Below are 15,205 nucleotides of genomic sequence, written 5' to 3'. Positions count from 1 at the left end.
TAAAACATAAAAGACATTTTAGCTTTTGTTATCCCGTGTTAATAAATGCATGTACTGTTCAATCTATGTATGTTCTATATATCTTCAACGAAAATAGACCATAATATTTGTACAAGATTTACAGCTATTTATTACTACATGAATCAGAGAAAATGTCAGTATATTTGACTAATTTATATTATTTAACGCGGGGGTAAAAATGGCATGCAAAAAAAATATATCTCGATACACAATTCGAGAAAAAAAACTACGTGATTTCTCGTTTTTTAACGTCATAATTCAATTTGACTGCAGTAAGATAAATTGCAAACAGGAGCTTTAGATAGAATAATGCTTACACTATCATATTTAAATACATGCAGTCTTATTCGTTATGTAGCTACAACTAATATGTACACATTAAGTATGAAACAATTTTTTAAGGGCGGCGTGATTACGAATATTAAAATGGTAATTTTTTCAATTTTTCAAGAAACCGATATCGCCGGTCATATTTTCTAATTCACTGAACATCTCATCGAGACGCTGAAACAAAAAAGATAATATATATCAAATATATATACAAAGATCTTAAATACAAATTTGTTAACGCGCTATACTTACATCGGTTGTTTCTTCTTTATCATCCTGTGATACTTTATCCTGTAGCTTATCACTGAACGTTATATTTCCATCATCGTCGATATCTTCGTCTTCGTCATCCTGTTCAAAGTCTTCATCATCATCAGTGTCATCCAGCTCTTCATCGTCATCGTCGTCATCGTCATCATCATCATCGTCATCGTCGTCATCCTCATCTGATTGCATGTTACACGACACATCCATTTCATCGTAATCTACGGGTTCCTCTTTGATTTCAGTAAGCATTATTGTTTCCTCGATGGCTTCTGCCTCCGTTGGAATTGGTGGTGGGGCTTCTGACGCTGAAGGTATCTGAGGAGGTTGCGAAGTCTAAAAAGGAAATATTACTAATGTACCGAAGTATCAATTAGTACAATCAAAATTATCTTTCAATCAAAATTAATTTTCAAATTTCATTGGTTTCACATGGTTAATTATGACACAATCAGTTGATATCTTAAAAAATTTATAAATATTATAATATCTACAATTCTTTAAGTTCAATAATAAATTTTGTGTTTCTTATGATCATTAAAGTATTAACAAATGGGATAAAGTTAATCAATATACCCAAGGTTGTTGTTGTTGCTCCTGCACTGTTTTAGCTGACGTAATCGAAGTTGGTAATGTGGACGAATGAGAATTCGCATTTTGTTCTGGAGCTTGCGATGCTGGTTTACTACTTTGTGCATTGTTGGAGTTATCCTGCAATCGCGCCTCTGCATCTGTCTCTTGATTTGTCGACGATTTGTCTGTGTAATTGATTTTATCCTCTTTCTTCACTTGATTTCCGTCTTCCTTCGCTTTTTTAACGCCAGATTTAGGCTCAACATGATTCGCCTTCTGTTCCTTTTTCACTTGCGCGGCGTTACTGAGTTCCTCTTTAATTTTCTTAAACTCTTCTTTAACTTTCTTAAATTCCTCTTTAACTTTCTTAACGTTAGGTTTAGGTTCGCCAGGAAGACAAGTGTTACCTCGTTGCCGTCTAAATCTAACAATAATACTTCTCGTATCCCACATTAGGTCATGCGCTTGTTTGTAAGCTGATATCGATTCGTCTACACTGTTATACCTTATAAAAGCATATCTGTGCAACGAGAAATGTAGACATATTATTAGGAAGATGAAACAGTCAAAGATAATTTGTAGTCGTATCTTGAGAATTAAAGAGTCAACGTCTGGTCGTCGATTATCAATTATAAAAGTATTTTCAATTCGTGAAAAGTATTTTCATATTTAAAAATTATACATATTCTACAACTTTAAACTGAAGGAATAAAAAGATTTACGATCCTTTTCTTTTAAAAAAATACTGAATTATTTACTTATGTATATTTCTTACTTACCGAGTATTTCTCATTTTTTGCGCATACCCTACATCTACTCGTGCAGCTGTTGGAAATTTACTTTTTACTTCGTTTACATTAACAGACTCGGGCAAATTTCCTATGTATAAAGTGTAAGGATCTATTTCCTCAGGCATTGGGTTATCTTCGTCTCTCAACGATTTCCTCTCGACTTTTAAGTGTCCTGTGCCAAACTGAATTTTTTCCAACTCTTTTATAGCATCGTCTATATTTACATTCTCTGCCATCTGGATGAAACAATATCTTGGTCCACTCGGACTTTGAAAATGTATGTTTTGTATGCCAGGATGAAATAATCTAACAATATCCTTATTCAGATCTGGATCAGGGAATTTAATGATTAAGCTTTGTGCTTTAATTGTCTTATTGTATTCATTTTCAGTCTTAAGGGCTCTCTCCGCGTCTTCTCTGTTCCAAGGTCTACTTGGATAACTCTGGGACATCGGTTTTCTCTGCTTATTCTTCTTCACTACAACTTCCTCCTGAAAAGAGAAATATATTCAATTAAATCTATCCGTCATTGTGACAAATATATGTCGTATTCAAACATATTCACCGGTACAATTTTTTCATCTTGGTCCTCAGTTTCCTCACCATGCCTGCTGGTTACGATTCCTGTTGGGAGAGGAGGTATAGGATGATTGGGTAGAGGAACAGTCATATGGTTTATTATAACATCATTTGCTGTTGTGGTATAATTATTTCTTTGCCATTCTAAACCAAGACCACTCGCCAATGTTGGGTTAAAGTATGCGGTTTGTTCAAACTGACCCTGTGACTGCCCGACCCGTGCTGGCCTTCTATTTTTACGATGAAAATTATTTCTCTGACCATACATGTAATTTCTATTGTGAGAGAATCTTTCACGTCGTATGTAGTTACCTCGTAGAGGCATCTCTCTTTGAAACGTATTAGTGATCTCGCGTGGAGTTGGTGATGGCAAAGGAGATGTTTGTGTGGCTAGCCAATGCCAAGGAGTATGTGTCCAGGTTGAAATGGGAGTGACTTGGGAAGGCACTGGTCCAAATACATGGGGCTGGGGTGGGACTCCACTAGGAGGTGGCATCGCAGGCAAAGGTGGTTGTCCTGGTAGGGGCTGAGCGATAGTGGAAGGCGAAGTACTCGATGACGAGTAGTTAGCGTACGAAGAAGCTTCGAAATTGTAGTTCATTGATTCTTGTTTGACAAAAGTCCGTTTGCTTTCACTGTCTTCTTCGGCTACCTTCAGCTTCAACTGTGACGATCAGAAAATCATGAATTAAAACGGGAGGGATGCGTCGAGCCGTGCGAGTCCTACGACGTGCACGATCGAGAACTGTTTCGTTAGCGTCGCGAATGCATTATCGCGTGGACGATATTGGTACAAACAAGTACGAAAATAACGTCCGAACATTGACAAGTTAACCTAGAATGATGTTATTATCGAGCGACAGCGAGCGCACGGCGCGCCAGCCGAACCTCCGCAGCGAGGCCGCGGGCGAACAGAAGTCTGGACATTACCGTGCGCTTCATATTGCAGACACGTATCGGCGTAGTGCGATCTTACATGGAAGCAGCGTTTCCAGAGTTACAACGTAAACACATTGTACAGGCGTGAGCGAGCGATGAGCATAGGTAGAACGTACTGCGAGAAACACCAGGGATACCAACCCCGCGCGACAATTTTTGCAGGAAATAAATAAACAAGAACGACCCTGACCCCGCACGCCGCGGCGATCTCGCGGAATTAGCGCGTTATGCAATTTGTCGTTCCGCACGTTGGTCGCGTTGCATCGCGCCGTTCGCACTCCGGATAGCCTGCGTTCCTTTCTTTTTCAAGCTATCGATCTGCACGACACGCCACGTCGTGTGCAACATTCGTGCTCGACACAACGCGGACGCAACTATGTATCGCGAGATCGAAGCGAGCGGGCTTCGACCATGAGTCGCGAGATGCGAGGACCGAACCGTCACGGACGGACATTCGCGACGGATAATGGAGCCCCGGCGATACGTTCGTGTACGCACGGAACGCGGACGCGCGCACGTCCTCCGCCGGTGATTTTATCATCGCATCGCAAGGCCGACCACAAGATACGACACTGACGACGTTCCCCTCGACGGCCTGAAACACACCGCGTTTTTATCGCGCACGCGGATCGAACGTCGATTCGAACTTTCACTTACGCGCGACTCGCGCGATATTCACGATCTCGTGGTCGCGATAAGGTGGGTTGCATCGTTTTTGCCCCACTTCCACTCACTCTTTGCCTTCCCTCAATGGACACGGTTATCTGAGTGGAAATTTTATGTTTTTGTCATTTTTGTTTTAATAAAACTTTGAGTTGTTATATGTAGGCTCTAAGAACACGTTAATCGGGAGTCAAGAGATCATTTTGTTGAAACTTGAAGAGAGAGAAACTCGAGCAACGAAAAAATTATTGCGGAGTGAAAGAATAAGTCTTGACGAAATTAACACGTTAATTAACATTAAGGAACTCAAAATTATACTGTGAAATAAACTTACGTGCGATCATGCGTGCAGAATCTAAATGCTCTGAAAGCTGCGTGTTGCTTTCTTTCCAACTAAACTCTTCTCGAACGAAAACGATTTATGTTTTTCTTTTAATACGTTGCATATCGTCATATATGCATTATCTTCGCTCGGTTTAAAAACAATATATAGAGATAGGTTAGCAGGCGGCCAACATAGCGAGTGTTCATACGGAATGATCAATGACTTTACGTAGTCAACAACACCAATTTCATTTCGAAGGTCGTAGCTGCAACTACAACGAACAAAGCGCAATCTGCGCCCCAAAAGCCGCCGAAAAAGGCGCGTCGCACGAAAAAGAAACGTGGCGGCGCTGCCTGTACTTTACCGAAAGTACCCGAGGAGACAGTCGAAGACCAAGAAACGAGTGTGGCTGTTTTCAGGTCGCAGGTTATACCGTTGGAGCGCCCACAGCAAAGGGATATGGCTACAAGCACGGAAGAAATCGAGGTATATATTCCCAACGACGAGGATGGTAATCCATGTGGCGATACTTCACACCGATAATTTATTGAGTTCGATAAGGCAACGTCTTGATTTTGCGCAACAGCATGGTCGTTTTCGAACTTTCCATATCCTTTCCCTCCACGTTCCACCAACTATCGTCGCTCTAATGTACCGTAGAAAGTATCCTAGAAATGCGAGAATTCTGAGGATATTTTTTTTTGTAAAAATGTTTAACGACAGCGAGCGTTTTATCGGTTTTGTAAATACAACGCGTTACACATTTGTTGTATATTGTGAATACACGTGTAGGTCGCGAAGGAGCAATCTGGAAGAGTAGGTGAGAATTGTGTATAGGTTATGCACCATTGAGCACAAAATATAATTTCCGAAGCAACGTGGTCACGTTCAATTGCGACATGAGTACGTCGTTCCGAGATAAACAACATGAAAATTGTTTCCAGGAAATAGATCGGAAGCAGACGGAGACAGTGAATTCCGGTGAATTTCCACCCGAATACTTAATTAAACATCCCTTGCAAAACACTTGGACTCTGTGGTATTACGAGCCCGACAGGAGTAAATCATGGGAGGAGAGCCAACGGGAAATCACGAGTTTCGATACGGCCGAAGATTTCTGGAGGTGGTTACTTTTTCTTCCCATATAGCAAGTACAGTCTTTTTATGAAATGTGAATAGAAAAAAAACTACTTTTTATTTGCAGTTTGTACAACCACATAAAAACAGCTTCTGAATTAAGACAAGGTTGTGACTATAGTATGTTTAAGCAAGGAATTCGACCTATGTGGGAAGATGATCAAAATAAATGTGGTGGTCGATGGCTAATAAATCTAGAGAAGAAACAACGTTCTACAGATCTAGATAATTTTTGGTTAGAAATCTTACTTTGCATGATCGGAGAAGCCTTCAATGAGTATTCAGATGATGTGTGTGGAGCTGTAGTAAATATTAGAACAAAAGGAGATAAAATTGGAATTTGGACCTCAAATGCAAATAGTGAAGATAGTGTTATGGAAATTGGGTAAGCTATTTGAGAGAGTCAAAGAATTTTGTATAACATTCCTAAGTCACTGAATCATTGGTATGTTGTACTTTGTTACAGCCGCAAACTAAAAGAAAGATTAAGAATTACACCTAAAATGAGTATGGGATATCAAGCACATAAGGATACTATGGTCAAAGCTGGAAGTCAAACAAAAAATACTTATACGCTTTAAATATCTTTTCTTTTTTATTTTAATACTTATATTAAATAAACTTTAAATTTACATATATATATAAATATATATATATATAACCCCTATATTGTCCAGTAAGGTATTAATCTCGGAAATTAGCAAATAATATTATATTTACAGAGATATTTAAAACATAAGTTTGCATTATATATTGAGAAAATTAAATCTCGAATATGTTACATCGCAATTATGGTTATCTTTCCATAATAATGAAATTAGGCGGAAAAATAATTAAATTATTAATTAATAATTTGACATGTAATATACAACCTTATGTTGAAATGCGTGGTGTAGAGTTTACGTTCAGGTATAGTTTATGAAAGATATGCGCGGACGACTGTATTTTTTTGTGACTGGTGATAATTCGTAATTATGATGAGTTTATATGCTTGGATGCGTTTGTGTAACTTCATCTTTGAGCAAATAAATTCTTGTAATTTCTTGTAACTTTTTTTGCAAATATGTATATTTAGACATTCATATACAACACACACGCATGCGCGCACACACATACACACATTGTGAAAATGGATACTTTTTTTTATGAAATGTTAGAATATAGTATCCAGTGTTCTATTTGCTACTACATTAAATTTTATTTTACTAAAAATCATTTGGGACAAATTACATCATATTTAAATTTTCTTTTATATGTTAAAAAATATATATGCATAATGTTTTCATATTTATATCATGTATGATTTTTAATTAAACTTTCTATATCAATTTTAAACTTTTTAAGTTTTTTTTTAATACTAGCCATATATCTGTTACATTATATTATTAATGTATAAAATTTTTAGGCAGTTTCATATCTAAAATTGAACATAGTCATGACTCAGAGCTATCATTGAATTTAACAATCTTAAAATACACAAAAACTAAAAAAAAAGGCTAAAGTTTTAGTAATAATCATACAAGGATAAGGAAAATATACTTTATATCACTTATAAATAACAAACTTTAAACACGGAGGCATAAAATATACAAAACTTTACAAAGATTAAGTAAACAATTTTTAAAAAATTGTACAGATTCTTACAAATATATTATATATCTTTGTAAGTCACCATTAAATTCTCTACAAGTTCCTTAAGATCTTTGCGTCTTCCTTTCTCCAAAGCTCGTATTAAATTTATTGCCCATTCTTTATCAGACTGTGATATATAAGTCTTCAAGATCTATAAAAAAATATATATTTTGATAATTAAACTCAAGTTTAATTTATAATTTGTATACATAATTATATAACATATTTAGAAATATATTTATATGTGTAAATCTATAGCTTACCTTGAAACTTTGCTCTTTCAAATCACAAGGATATTTACTTTGTACAGCATCAATTTCACATTCTCTGATGCCTAAATGTCTAACTACATCTCTCCAAGACCTACCTATTCTCTCGCTAATCTGGAGCAATACTTAAATAAAAATAAAAAGGTCAAGATAAAAATGAATACATGAAGATTTTTTAAAAAAGTGAAGAACTATATGAGAACATCTGAAATTTTAAATTAAGATTAATATTACCTGCTTGTTGTAGTGATTTTCTTTTATTATCTCCTTCTTCTTGTTCAGAATGATATTTCTTTGTGGTATGACCAAATGATAAATTTAAGTTTTGTATTGTTGATCCATGTAAAACTTGCGTAGAACTACATGCACCATATGATTCAAAAGTTGATGTTACATTTTCATAATTCTGCAGTGGTACTGAGACTGTTTTTTACATAAATTATTATTTTAATATTTTATATTTTAACAATTTATTTAATTCAATGAATTATTTTACAATATCAATTAATAAGACATAATTTATTTGAAAAAATTTGTCGTATAAAACTTCTTGGTAATTCTACATTAATTCTTTTTTGAGTAACATAAATTTTAAATTAATCCATAAAACATATAAATAGTATACTCACTATCATCACTTTGGTACATATTATAATAAGGAAACGGTGGTGCAGTCTGCATTTTCCAATTTTCATATTCTAATAACTTATCCTTCAATTCTGGCTTGCCAATGTATCTTGATATAAAATACAGCTGTTCTATATTGTTACAACTAATAATATCTCGTTTCTCCAGCAATCTTATAAACGTTTCGAAATCTTTCGCTTTACTTAACTTGCGTTTCGAATCAATTTCATGTGCATAATTACACTTCAATTGATTCAAGATATTACTATCTACAGAAGGTTCAGCTACACTGAGAAAATCTTGACGAAGTGATTTATATCTCTCAAGCATAGTGTTATCTTTAACGTAATTAAAGTATATCAAAACCCCCTTTTACGTGTATATTTACAAAGAAATACCCGTCCTCTTTTCTCTCTCTCTCACGTTAAAAATATATGCGCATAAACAATGCGTCAAAATTACAATTGTAAAAGACATCTAGTGAAACACATTATTCATGATAAATGTTTTTATAATTGCAGCTAATTTTTCACACTAAACACTGTGTTAGAAATTCTATGATTTTCACGAAAATTGCGTATTTATATATAATAAATTTTGAGAATGTTTGATTATGACATATGAATACCAACACCTTCCTTTCTTCATAGGCTGCGTTCAGCAGAGAAAGCTGCTTTGCAACTGTTGTAAAATTCGTGAATCTGATTGGAGTATGCTCTTAATTTTGGTTAAATCCAAGAATATGTACTAATCAGATTCACGAATTTTACAACGGTTGCAAAGCAGCATTTTCTGCTGAACGCAACCAATGCTTGGCTGGGAGCGCTAGTAGTCGCGTGACTTTATGCCATTGCTCAGATGAGTGCTGCCGTCGTATGTTGTTGTTATTACTATGGTCGTGAAACTAGTTCATTGACCAGCCATCGTATGTGGATAGCACACAGGGCCCTATTCTTGAAATAGTTGCGTATACGTAAGTTTTACTGCACAGTTTAATTGAATGGGTTTCGATTGTCCACGGTACGATTGGACATAGATTGTAATGATTGGTTCGACCTAGTAATTCACTAGATAATTCTTTTCATCGATTAGTTATGTCCAATCGTACCGTGGTCAATCGGAACGCTCCCGGTTTAATCATACCATAAAATAGCTGCGCAATGAAAATTACGTATACGCAAAAATTTCAAGAATAGGAACCCTGATGTCTATGGCCTGTATTCATAGGATGCTTTCCAGTTGCGTACACTGTGTTACACAAAACCAGTTTATTGGTTGCATATTATCTTACAAGATGTTTTAGATAATATGTGACCAATAAACTGGTTTTGTGTACATGTGTGTCAAGATGTATTAAACAATTGGAAAGCAATTGGAATTTACCTTACAAGCACTTAAAAAAGCACTTGTATCAACGATAAGATATTATACTTTATCTTTTTTATCCATAATTGCACGTTTACGATTGGAAAGCACCCACTGAGTATTTCCGAACGGCTATCGTCTAAAGGTGCCAATACATGGGAGCATTCCAGCGTCGAGCGTTAAAGCGTTAGCCAATCAACGTATCAGGTTCCAGAAATATAATTGTGGGTGTATATCAGTGGACACGGGGCAATTGGACACAGTCCAATCACAAGTCGCTGTTCCAAGGGACCCTACAAATGTCTCTAATCACACGGTGCTGTGATTGGCTGTGTCCAAATGCACCGTGTCCAAGTGCACCGCTCCCATAATTGTAGTTCTTGCAGAAAGTGGCACGTTGATTGGCTACCGCTTTAACGCTCGACGTTCGATGTTCCCATGAAAAAGCCTCCTAATAGTATGCATATAGTGTTTCCGAACGCAGCATTACTTGTGAGTCGAAGTTAGCAGTCTAGTAGTATATATATGTCTATGGTTTGCACCCTGACACGGGCTTTATACATGGTATATGGCAAGTATCCATATTTTTCTTTATTGTCGATAATGTTCGAAAAACGTGCAATTATGGATAAAAAAGATAAAGTACAATATCTTATCGTTGATACAAGTGCTTTTTTAAGAAATGCTGCTTTGCAGGTAATTATTAAATATCTTTTGCAAATAAATAGATATTATTTAATTAAATTTTGAGGTTATATGGTGGAAATTTATTTAAAAATCCTAAAGCTGGGCAATATTTTACCTAAATTATTATAATTTATTAAATACTTCAATATAAATATTTAATGTAAAAAGATATATATTTTTAGGATATTGGTGTAAATATTTTAACTGAAAAAGCTGTTGTTGATGAAATTACGAACAAAAGACAATTAAGAAGATTGGTTGTTTTACCTTATGATTTGAAGGTTCAAGAAGCTTTTACTGAAAATATTAAATATGGTGAGTAAAAATTATTAAAAAATTTTAAACTATATGATATTTTTATGCTATTCTTATCTTATCATTATTAACTACATATTTACTATATTACAGTAACTGAATTTTCTAAGAAAACTGGTGATTATACCAGTCTATCTGCTACTGATATCAAAGTAATTGCACTTACTTATCAGTTGGAAAAAGAAAAAGTAGGGACAGATCATTTGAAAAATATTCCAACTACAAGAATTATTACATCTACAGTAGACAAAGAGAATGAAGATAATCTTAAACCACCAGTTGGTTTTTACATACCAAAAGAAAAGGTAAGATATTTTTTACAAACTATGTATATATACATGTATATATACATTGTGTGCATAAATTTGTTGGTAAAAATTTGTATTTCACATGTAGGAAAGAACAGAATTAAATATGGATAATAAGACAGATGCTTCTCTACATAATACAGAAGAAACAAATGTTAAAGAAAATATACAGATTACAGAAAATTTAGCAGTAAATAACACAATAAATAATGCAGAAAATCAAAATCAATCTACTTCATGTGTATCTGATGTATGCAATGAGTTTTTGGATGAGTCGGATTATGAGACAGCATCAGAATCAGAAGAATGGGAAATCAAAGATTTATCTGAGAAATTTGCTAAATTGGCATGTGATCCAACAGATTTAAAAATTGAGGGTGAGAATGAAGATCTTGTGGATGATATCCTTGCTCCAATTGGTGAAATAAACTTTAAAGATCAACAAAACAATGTGAAATTAATTAAGGATGAAGATTATGATAGTGATGACAATGATAATGATAGTGATGATGATGATGATGACGATAGTTGGATCACACCAAGTAAATATATTTTTATCATTTAAATATTAAGTTTTGTATATATTCAGATATAAATTTGTAATAATTCCTTTTTTTCTTAAGGTAATCTCACCAACATTAAGAAACAGATGGATTCGGCGGTACTTGAGGAAAAGGCTGCAACTGTAGCATGCTTAACAATGGATTTTGCAATGCAAAATGTACTCATGCAAATAGGACTAAATGTGGCTACATTAGATGGTAGAATGATTAAACAAATGCGAACATTTATATTCCGATGCTATGCCTGCTTTAGAACTACCAGTATCATGACAAAAATATTTTGCCCTCATTGTGGTAACAAAACTTTGAAAAAAGTAGAGGTTACATTAGGCGAGAATGGAGAACAACAAATACACATAAATTTCCGAAGACCTCTCTCAGCTAAAGGAAAGAAGGTATGTTGTATTAGTTACTGATATTATTAAATGTATGATTTAATGATATTGAGATGAAAGGAGCAGATAAAAAAATAAATCCTTTTCTCTACCAGTTTTCCTTACCAATGCCGAAAGGTGGAAAGCACTCCAACAACCCTATCTTATGTGAAGATCAACCGATGCCAGATCAACGTCCAACGCGTTTAGCACGTACCAAGAATAATCCGCTCGAGGATGATTATATAGCTGGATTTTCTCCATTTATTGTGCGCGACGTAAACTCGAAGTCTGCTATGTTGGGTATAAGACCATGTGGTGCTGTCAAATATTGGATGAAAAGAAATCCCAATGAATCCAGAAAGAAACGAAAATAAAATCATTCATTGTTAAATCGATCACTTATTATCTTAATACTTAGGTACTTATAGAAAACCCAGGGAAAAACCACAACAATTTAGAAGTTAAAAGTCGGGAATGTCACTCTTCATTTCACTCTCGTATCTCTTTAACTCCAACGCAGCGAATGTACCTGAGTGATGCTTTCGAATGCATCCTAATGGGAACCTTTGGTGAAGAGCTGCAAGGAGGTCGTTCAAAAAGAATTTTAGTGCAGAAAATGCACGTAAAATTAATAAATATAAAAATCTGTTATTTCAACATGTTGAAATTAATGAACAGCTAGGAAACATTCAATAAAACTCATAAAACGATGAAATTCATTGTAATAAAAAATATAACTTGTATATTTCTATAATTTATGATAATAACAAGAGGTCTGTTTTCTATTACTGAATTGGCTGCATTAGTTCTCTTTCATCTTTCTTCCACCAAATTTTATCTATATGTCTCTTTTTAAATTCTAAAAGTGTACATTAGCAATAGAATACAGATTTATTTGTCACCAAACCGTTCCGCTTTTCCGCGCAAATTGTGCTCCATGTAATATAAAGAGAAATAAAGTCGCGGAAAAATCCATTGTCACAAGTTATCACAAATTGTTCAATCTAACCGCCGTTACATTAAGACGTGTTCAAATACGTTCGGACCTAATATTTTTTTGGAATTCATACCTTGGTACTTTGGATGAAAAGACAATAGAGAAAAGTTTTGGGCCTTCCGCTTTTCCAACATATGGGAAGAAATGATTCAATTCGCGGAACGCGGAAATCTAGTAAGATTTTCTCCCACGTTTCCGCGCTTCATGCAATGGCACCCTACAAATTATATATAATGTAACTGATTTATAAAAATAAAATGTCCTCAAGAACTTATTTGCTTTATAAATTGTATCGAAGATAAAAAAAATCTGCCCCGAGTGAGGATCGAACTCACGACCTTAAGATTATGAGACTTACGCGCTACCTACTGCGCTACCGAGGCTCGTGCTACTTCGTTCTGATTCACGTTTATATTGAAGAACATCACTTGAGTAACTTGCTGCATTAGAATGAGAGAGAGAGAGAGAAAACCCGGTTGACATTCTCGACTCTTAACCTCTAAAATTGTTGCGGTTTCCCTGGGTTTATTGTGTTCTGATTATTGGTGATATGCTCAGTCCAGAAACGTGGAATTTTAAACCACCGCGACATGACTTTTCTGTAGTCAAAAGAGATTATAGAAAAGCAAATGTACCGGCTACAATAAAAACGCATTACTTCAATCATTCGGTAAGCTTAAATATTTTTTGTCTTTCTCAATTTTGCAGATTGTTTTTTACAAATTTTGTATCATTTATAACATTTATCGGATCTATGTTAGATATCCGTGGTGCTTCCCAACATGTTTACCGTTCCTAAAAGTTTACTGGATTCTCTGTCAGAAGATACTGATTATTATCGAATCAATGCATTATGTGCCTCTGATCTCCTAAATAGAGAATTTATTGAAGCTTTTGTTAAGAAAGGTGAGCTTGTCATTATTCTTGTTACTAGCTCATTGATATTAGCATTGTAAATTATTGAATTGTATGAAACTACTTTATATATAAAGATTGTGTTCTAATATTTATTACCAGTGCTGAAAAGCTATAGTTCATGTTATATACTATCGATTTTCAACACTGTCAGTCAATTTAGAAATACAGTCTTAGTATATACAAAATTAAACTAATTTAAGATCCTTGTAATTCACATGGATTTTTAGTCACATTTTTAGTCATTTTTATTCATATATATTTATACTAATGTTTACTTTTCATCTTTTAGGACAGGTCACTCTTCTAACTATAAGAAATAAAATAGATTTGGAAAACTCTATTTGTATCACTCCAACTGGGTATTTGGTAATCTCCTTGATAACTGAAGATTATCAATCACTTGGATTAGAAGGAAAAGCATCTTCCTTTGATCATGAACCTCATGCACGTTATGGTAAGTCATTAAAAAAAGATAATTTAGAATATATTAAAATTGTTTAATTATAATAGTGTTTTTTATTCTGCCAAATATATATATATATATATATATGTGTGTGTGTGTGTGTGTGTGTGTGTGTGTGTGTAAAAGTATCCCTTTTCTTTTTTTAATAATATATATTGTTAATAGTTGTAACAATCAACTTGAAAGATGAATGTTTTATTCCTACTAAGAAGAATTATGAAAGGGTTCGAATAGCATTAGAAGAACGGCTCAAACAAAACTTTGATGTAATAGTACAATGGGATCCACCAGGTATACATATTTTCTCCTATAGTAATATATACACGTTATTCATATACATATATTTTTACACTACATTTATAATTTTCAAGAAACAAATCTATGTCCATCATCCGTAGCGGCATGGTTTTCCACACACGGTTACAATGTTTATCTTTGTCGTCAAATATTTTCTCAAAGAACTGAGTATTCATTAACAGTACCCACTCTTCAAGATGGATGCAACATCGATAAATTTTTTGAATGGCTTGGAGTTTTCAGCATTGCTGGTAATATGTACGTTTATTTGTTGTACACTTGAAGAAAATAAATCTCTGTTCATAATCGATATAACATAGTATCTAATAATAACAGCTGTAATATTTTTAGATCCGATCAAACAGATAGCTATACCAACACATATGAATGTCCCTCTCCTTCTGTGTATGTTGGACAAGTGCAGTATCTACAGTGGACCGGGTTTTTTACACAAAAACAGGTACAAGAGATGTACAATACATTAAAAAAATACGTATTGTCGCAAGATAACCAACTGTGGGTTAGTTTACATGTACAAGGATTTGCAGACAGTCCTGTTAGTTGGGATTTAAAAGAGCATATGTGTTTTAATGATGGAGACAATAGTTACACAATCATATTTCAATCTAAAGGCGAATCTATTATACGAAAAAGTTTATGTTCTAATAACAGACAAAAAACGTGACAATAAATTCCTTTTTTTAACGAATAATTTGTACTGTATATTTCCCATCGTATTTTTTATCGTACTTTATCTTCAACGTG

The 15,205-nt window shown here is 34.4% G+C and overlaps 5 protein-coding genes and 1 non-coding gene across 8 annotated transcripts in view; 3 read left to right on the top strand and 3 right to left on the bottom strand.

The window, feature by feature from the left end:
• The window catches only part of LOC116851251 (eukaryotic translation initiation factor 4E-1A-like), a 9,093-nt gene extending 2,422 nt beyond the window's left edge, over positions 1-6,671 (top strand). The window contains exons 2-5 of the mRNA XM_032830511.1: positions 4,744-4,971; positions 5,430-5,608; positions 5,690-6,007; positions 6,089-6,671. Coding sequence (XP_032686402.1) covers positions 4,744-4,971; positions 5,430-5,608; positions 5,690-6,007; positions 6,089-6,203 — 840 coding nt within the window. The 3' untranslated portion in view covers positions 6,204-6,671. The remainder of the gene's footprint in view (positions 1-4,743; positions 4,972-5,429; positions 5,609-5,689; positions 6,008-6,088) is intronic.
• LOC116851216 (uncharacterized protein DDB_G0284459-like) lies at positions 7-4,180 on the bottom strand. 2 transcript variants are annotated; one of them, XM_032830418.1, is made up of 6 exons: positions 3,489-4,180; positions 2,545-3,222; positions 1,968-2,470; positions 1,192-1,708; positions 604-951; positions 7-525 (listed from the first exon to the last, which is right to left on the bottom strand). In XM_032830418.1, exons 1-6 carry the CDS (start codon positions 3,498-3,500, stop codon positions 460-462), a joined length of 2,124 nt encoding a protein of 707 aa, XP_032686309.1. In that variant the 5' UTR covers positions 3,501-4,180; the 3' UTR covers positions 7-459. The 2 variants fall into 2 exon arrangements, with proteins under 2 accessions (XP_032686309.1, XP_032686317.1); XM_032830426.1 differs by having other exon boundaries at positions 3,535-4,169.
• A 476-nt stretch (positions 6,672-7,147) lies between the features above and the next one.
• LOC116851261 (fas-associated death domain protein) lies at positions 7,148-8,906 on the bottom strand. The gene is made up of 4 exons (XM_032830539.1): positions 8,153-8,906; positions 7,758-7,946; positions 7,518-7,648; positions 7,148-7,405 (listed from the first exon to the last, which is right to left on the bottom strand). Exons 1-4 carry the CDS (start codon positions 8,478-8,480, stop codon positions 7,274-7,276), a joined length of 780 nt encoding a protein of 259 aa, XP_032686430.1. The 5' UTR covers positions 8,481-8,906; the 3' UTR covers positions 7,148-7,273.
• A 1,134-nt stretch (positions 8,907-10,040) lies between these two features.
• On the top strand, positions 10,041-12,743 carry LOC116853114 (RNA-binding protein NOB1). The gene is made up of 6 exons (XM_032833997.1): positions 10,041-10,211; positions 10,385-10,517; positions 10,611-10,822; positions 10,914-11,367; positions 11,449-11,783; positions 11,879-12,743. Exons 1-6 carry the CDS (start codon positions 10,041-10,043, stop codon positions 12,137-12,139), a joined length of 1,566 nt encoding a protein of 521 aa, XP_032689888.1. The 3' UTR covers positions 12,140-12,743.
• Positions 12,744-13,047: 304 nt separating this feature from the next.
• Positions 13,048-15,149, top strand: LOC116853125 (ribonuclease P protein subunit p40-like). 2 transcript variants are annotated; one of them, XM_032834013.1, is made up of 6 exons: positions 13,048-13,432; positions 13,524-13,668; positions 13,970-14,134; positions 14,309-14,434; positions 14,515-14,691; positions 14,792-15,078. In XM_032834013.1, the coding sequence occupies exons 1-6, from the start codon at positions 13,313-13,315 to the stop codon at positions 14,923-14,925; spliced, it is 867 nt and encodes a 288-aa protein (XP_032689904.1). In that variant the 5' UTR covers positions 13,048-13,312; the 3' UTR covers positions 14,926-15,078. The 2 variants fall into 2 exon arrangements, with proteins under 2 accessions (XP_032689904.1, XP_032689896.1); XM_032834005.1 differs by having other exon boundaries at positions 13,050-13,432; positions 14,515-14,698; positions 14,792-15,149.
• Positions 13,073-13,145, bottom strand: Trnam-cau. The gene has a single exon. It is a non-coding gene; the product is annotated as a tRNA-Met (tRNA).
• Positions 15,150-15,205: the final 56 nt, after the last annotated feature.

Source organism: Odontomachus brunneus, unplaced genomic scaffold (genome assembly GCF_010583005.1).
Source record: "Odontomachus brunneus isolate Ranch 3 - 2012 unplaced genomic scaffold, Obru_v1 Obru_scaffold_006, whole genome shotgun sequence".
Taxonomy (NCBI): domain Eukaryota; kingdom Metazoa; phylum Arthropoda; class Insecta; order Hymenoptera; family Formicidae; genus Odontomachus; species Odontomachus brunneus.
The sequence above is the reverse complement of the archived record's forward strand: the minus strand, read 5'-3'. Positions and strand labels throughout refer to the sequence as shown.

Bases quoted from the DNA above. Each gene is read 5' to 3' on its own strand.
- LOC116851216 (XM_032830418.1), bottom strand. The intron at 2,471-2,544 runs GTGAATATGTTT...TTCTCTTTTCAG, and splicing joins AAGATGAAAAAATTGTACCG to GAGGAAGTTGTAGTGAAGAA. The intron at 1,709-1,967 runs GTAAGTAAGAAA...CTCGTTGCACAG, and splicing joins CAAAAAATGAGAAATACTCG to ATATGCTTTTATAAGGTATA.
- LOC116851261 (XM_032830539.1), bottom strand. From the start codon at position 8,480: ATGCTTGAGAGATATAAATCACTTCGTCAAGATTTTCTCAGTGTAGCT. The intron at 7,947-8,152 runs GTGAGTATACTA...TGTAAAAAACAG, and splicing joins TATGTACCAAAGTGATGATA to TCTCAGTACCACTGCAGAAT. The intron at 7,649-7,757 runs GTAATATTAATC...TTTTTATTTAAG, and splicing joins AAAATCACTACAACAAGCAG to TATTGCTCCAGATTAGCGAG.
- LOC116853114 (XM_032833997.1), top strand. From the start codon at position 10,041: ATGTCTATGGTTTGCACCCTGACACGGGCTTTATACATGGTATATGGC. The intron at 11,368-11,448 runs GTAAATATATTT...TTTTTTCTTAAG, and splicing joins CGATAGTTGGATCACACCAA to GTAATCTCACCAACATTAAG. The intron at 11,784-11,878 runs GTATGTTGTATT...TTTCTCTACCAG, and splicing joins TCTCAGCTAAAGGAAAGAAG to TTTTCCTTACCAATGCCGAA.
- LOC116853125 (XM_032834005.1), top strand. From the start codon at position 13,313: ATGCTCAGTCCAGAAACGTGGAATTTTAAACCACCGCGACATGACTTT. The intron at 13,433-13,523 runs GTAAGCTTAAAT...GATCTATGTTAG, and splicing joins CGCATTACTTCAATCATTCG to ATATCCGTGGTGCTTCCCAA. The intron at 14,135-14,308 runs GTAAGTCATTAA...TATTGTTAATAG, and splicing joins TGAACCTCATGCACGTTATG to TTGTAACAATCAACTTGAAA.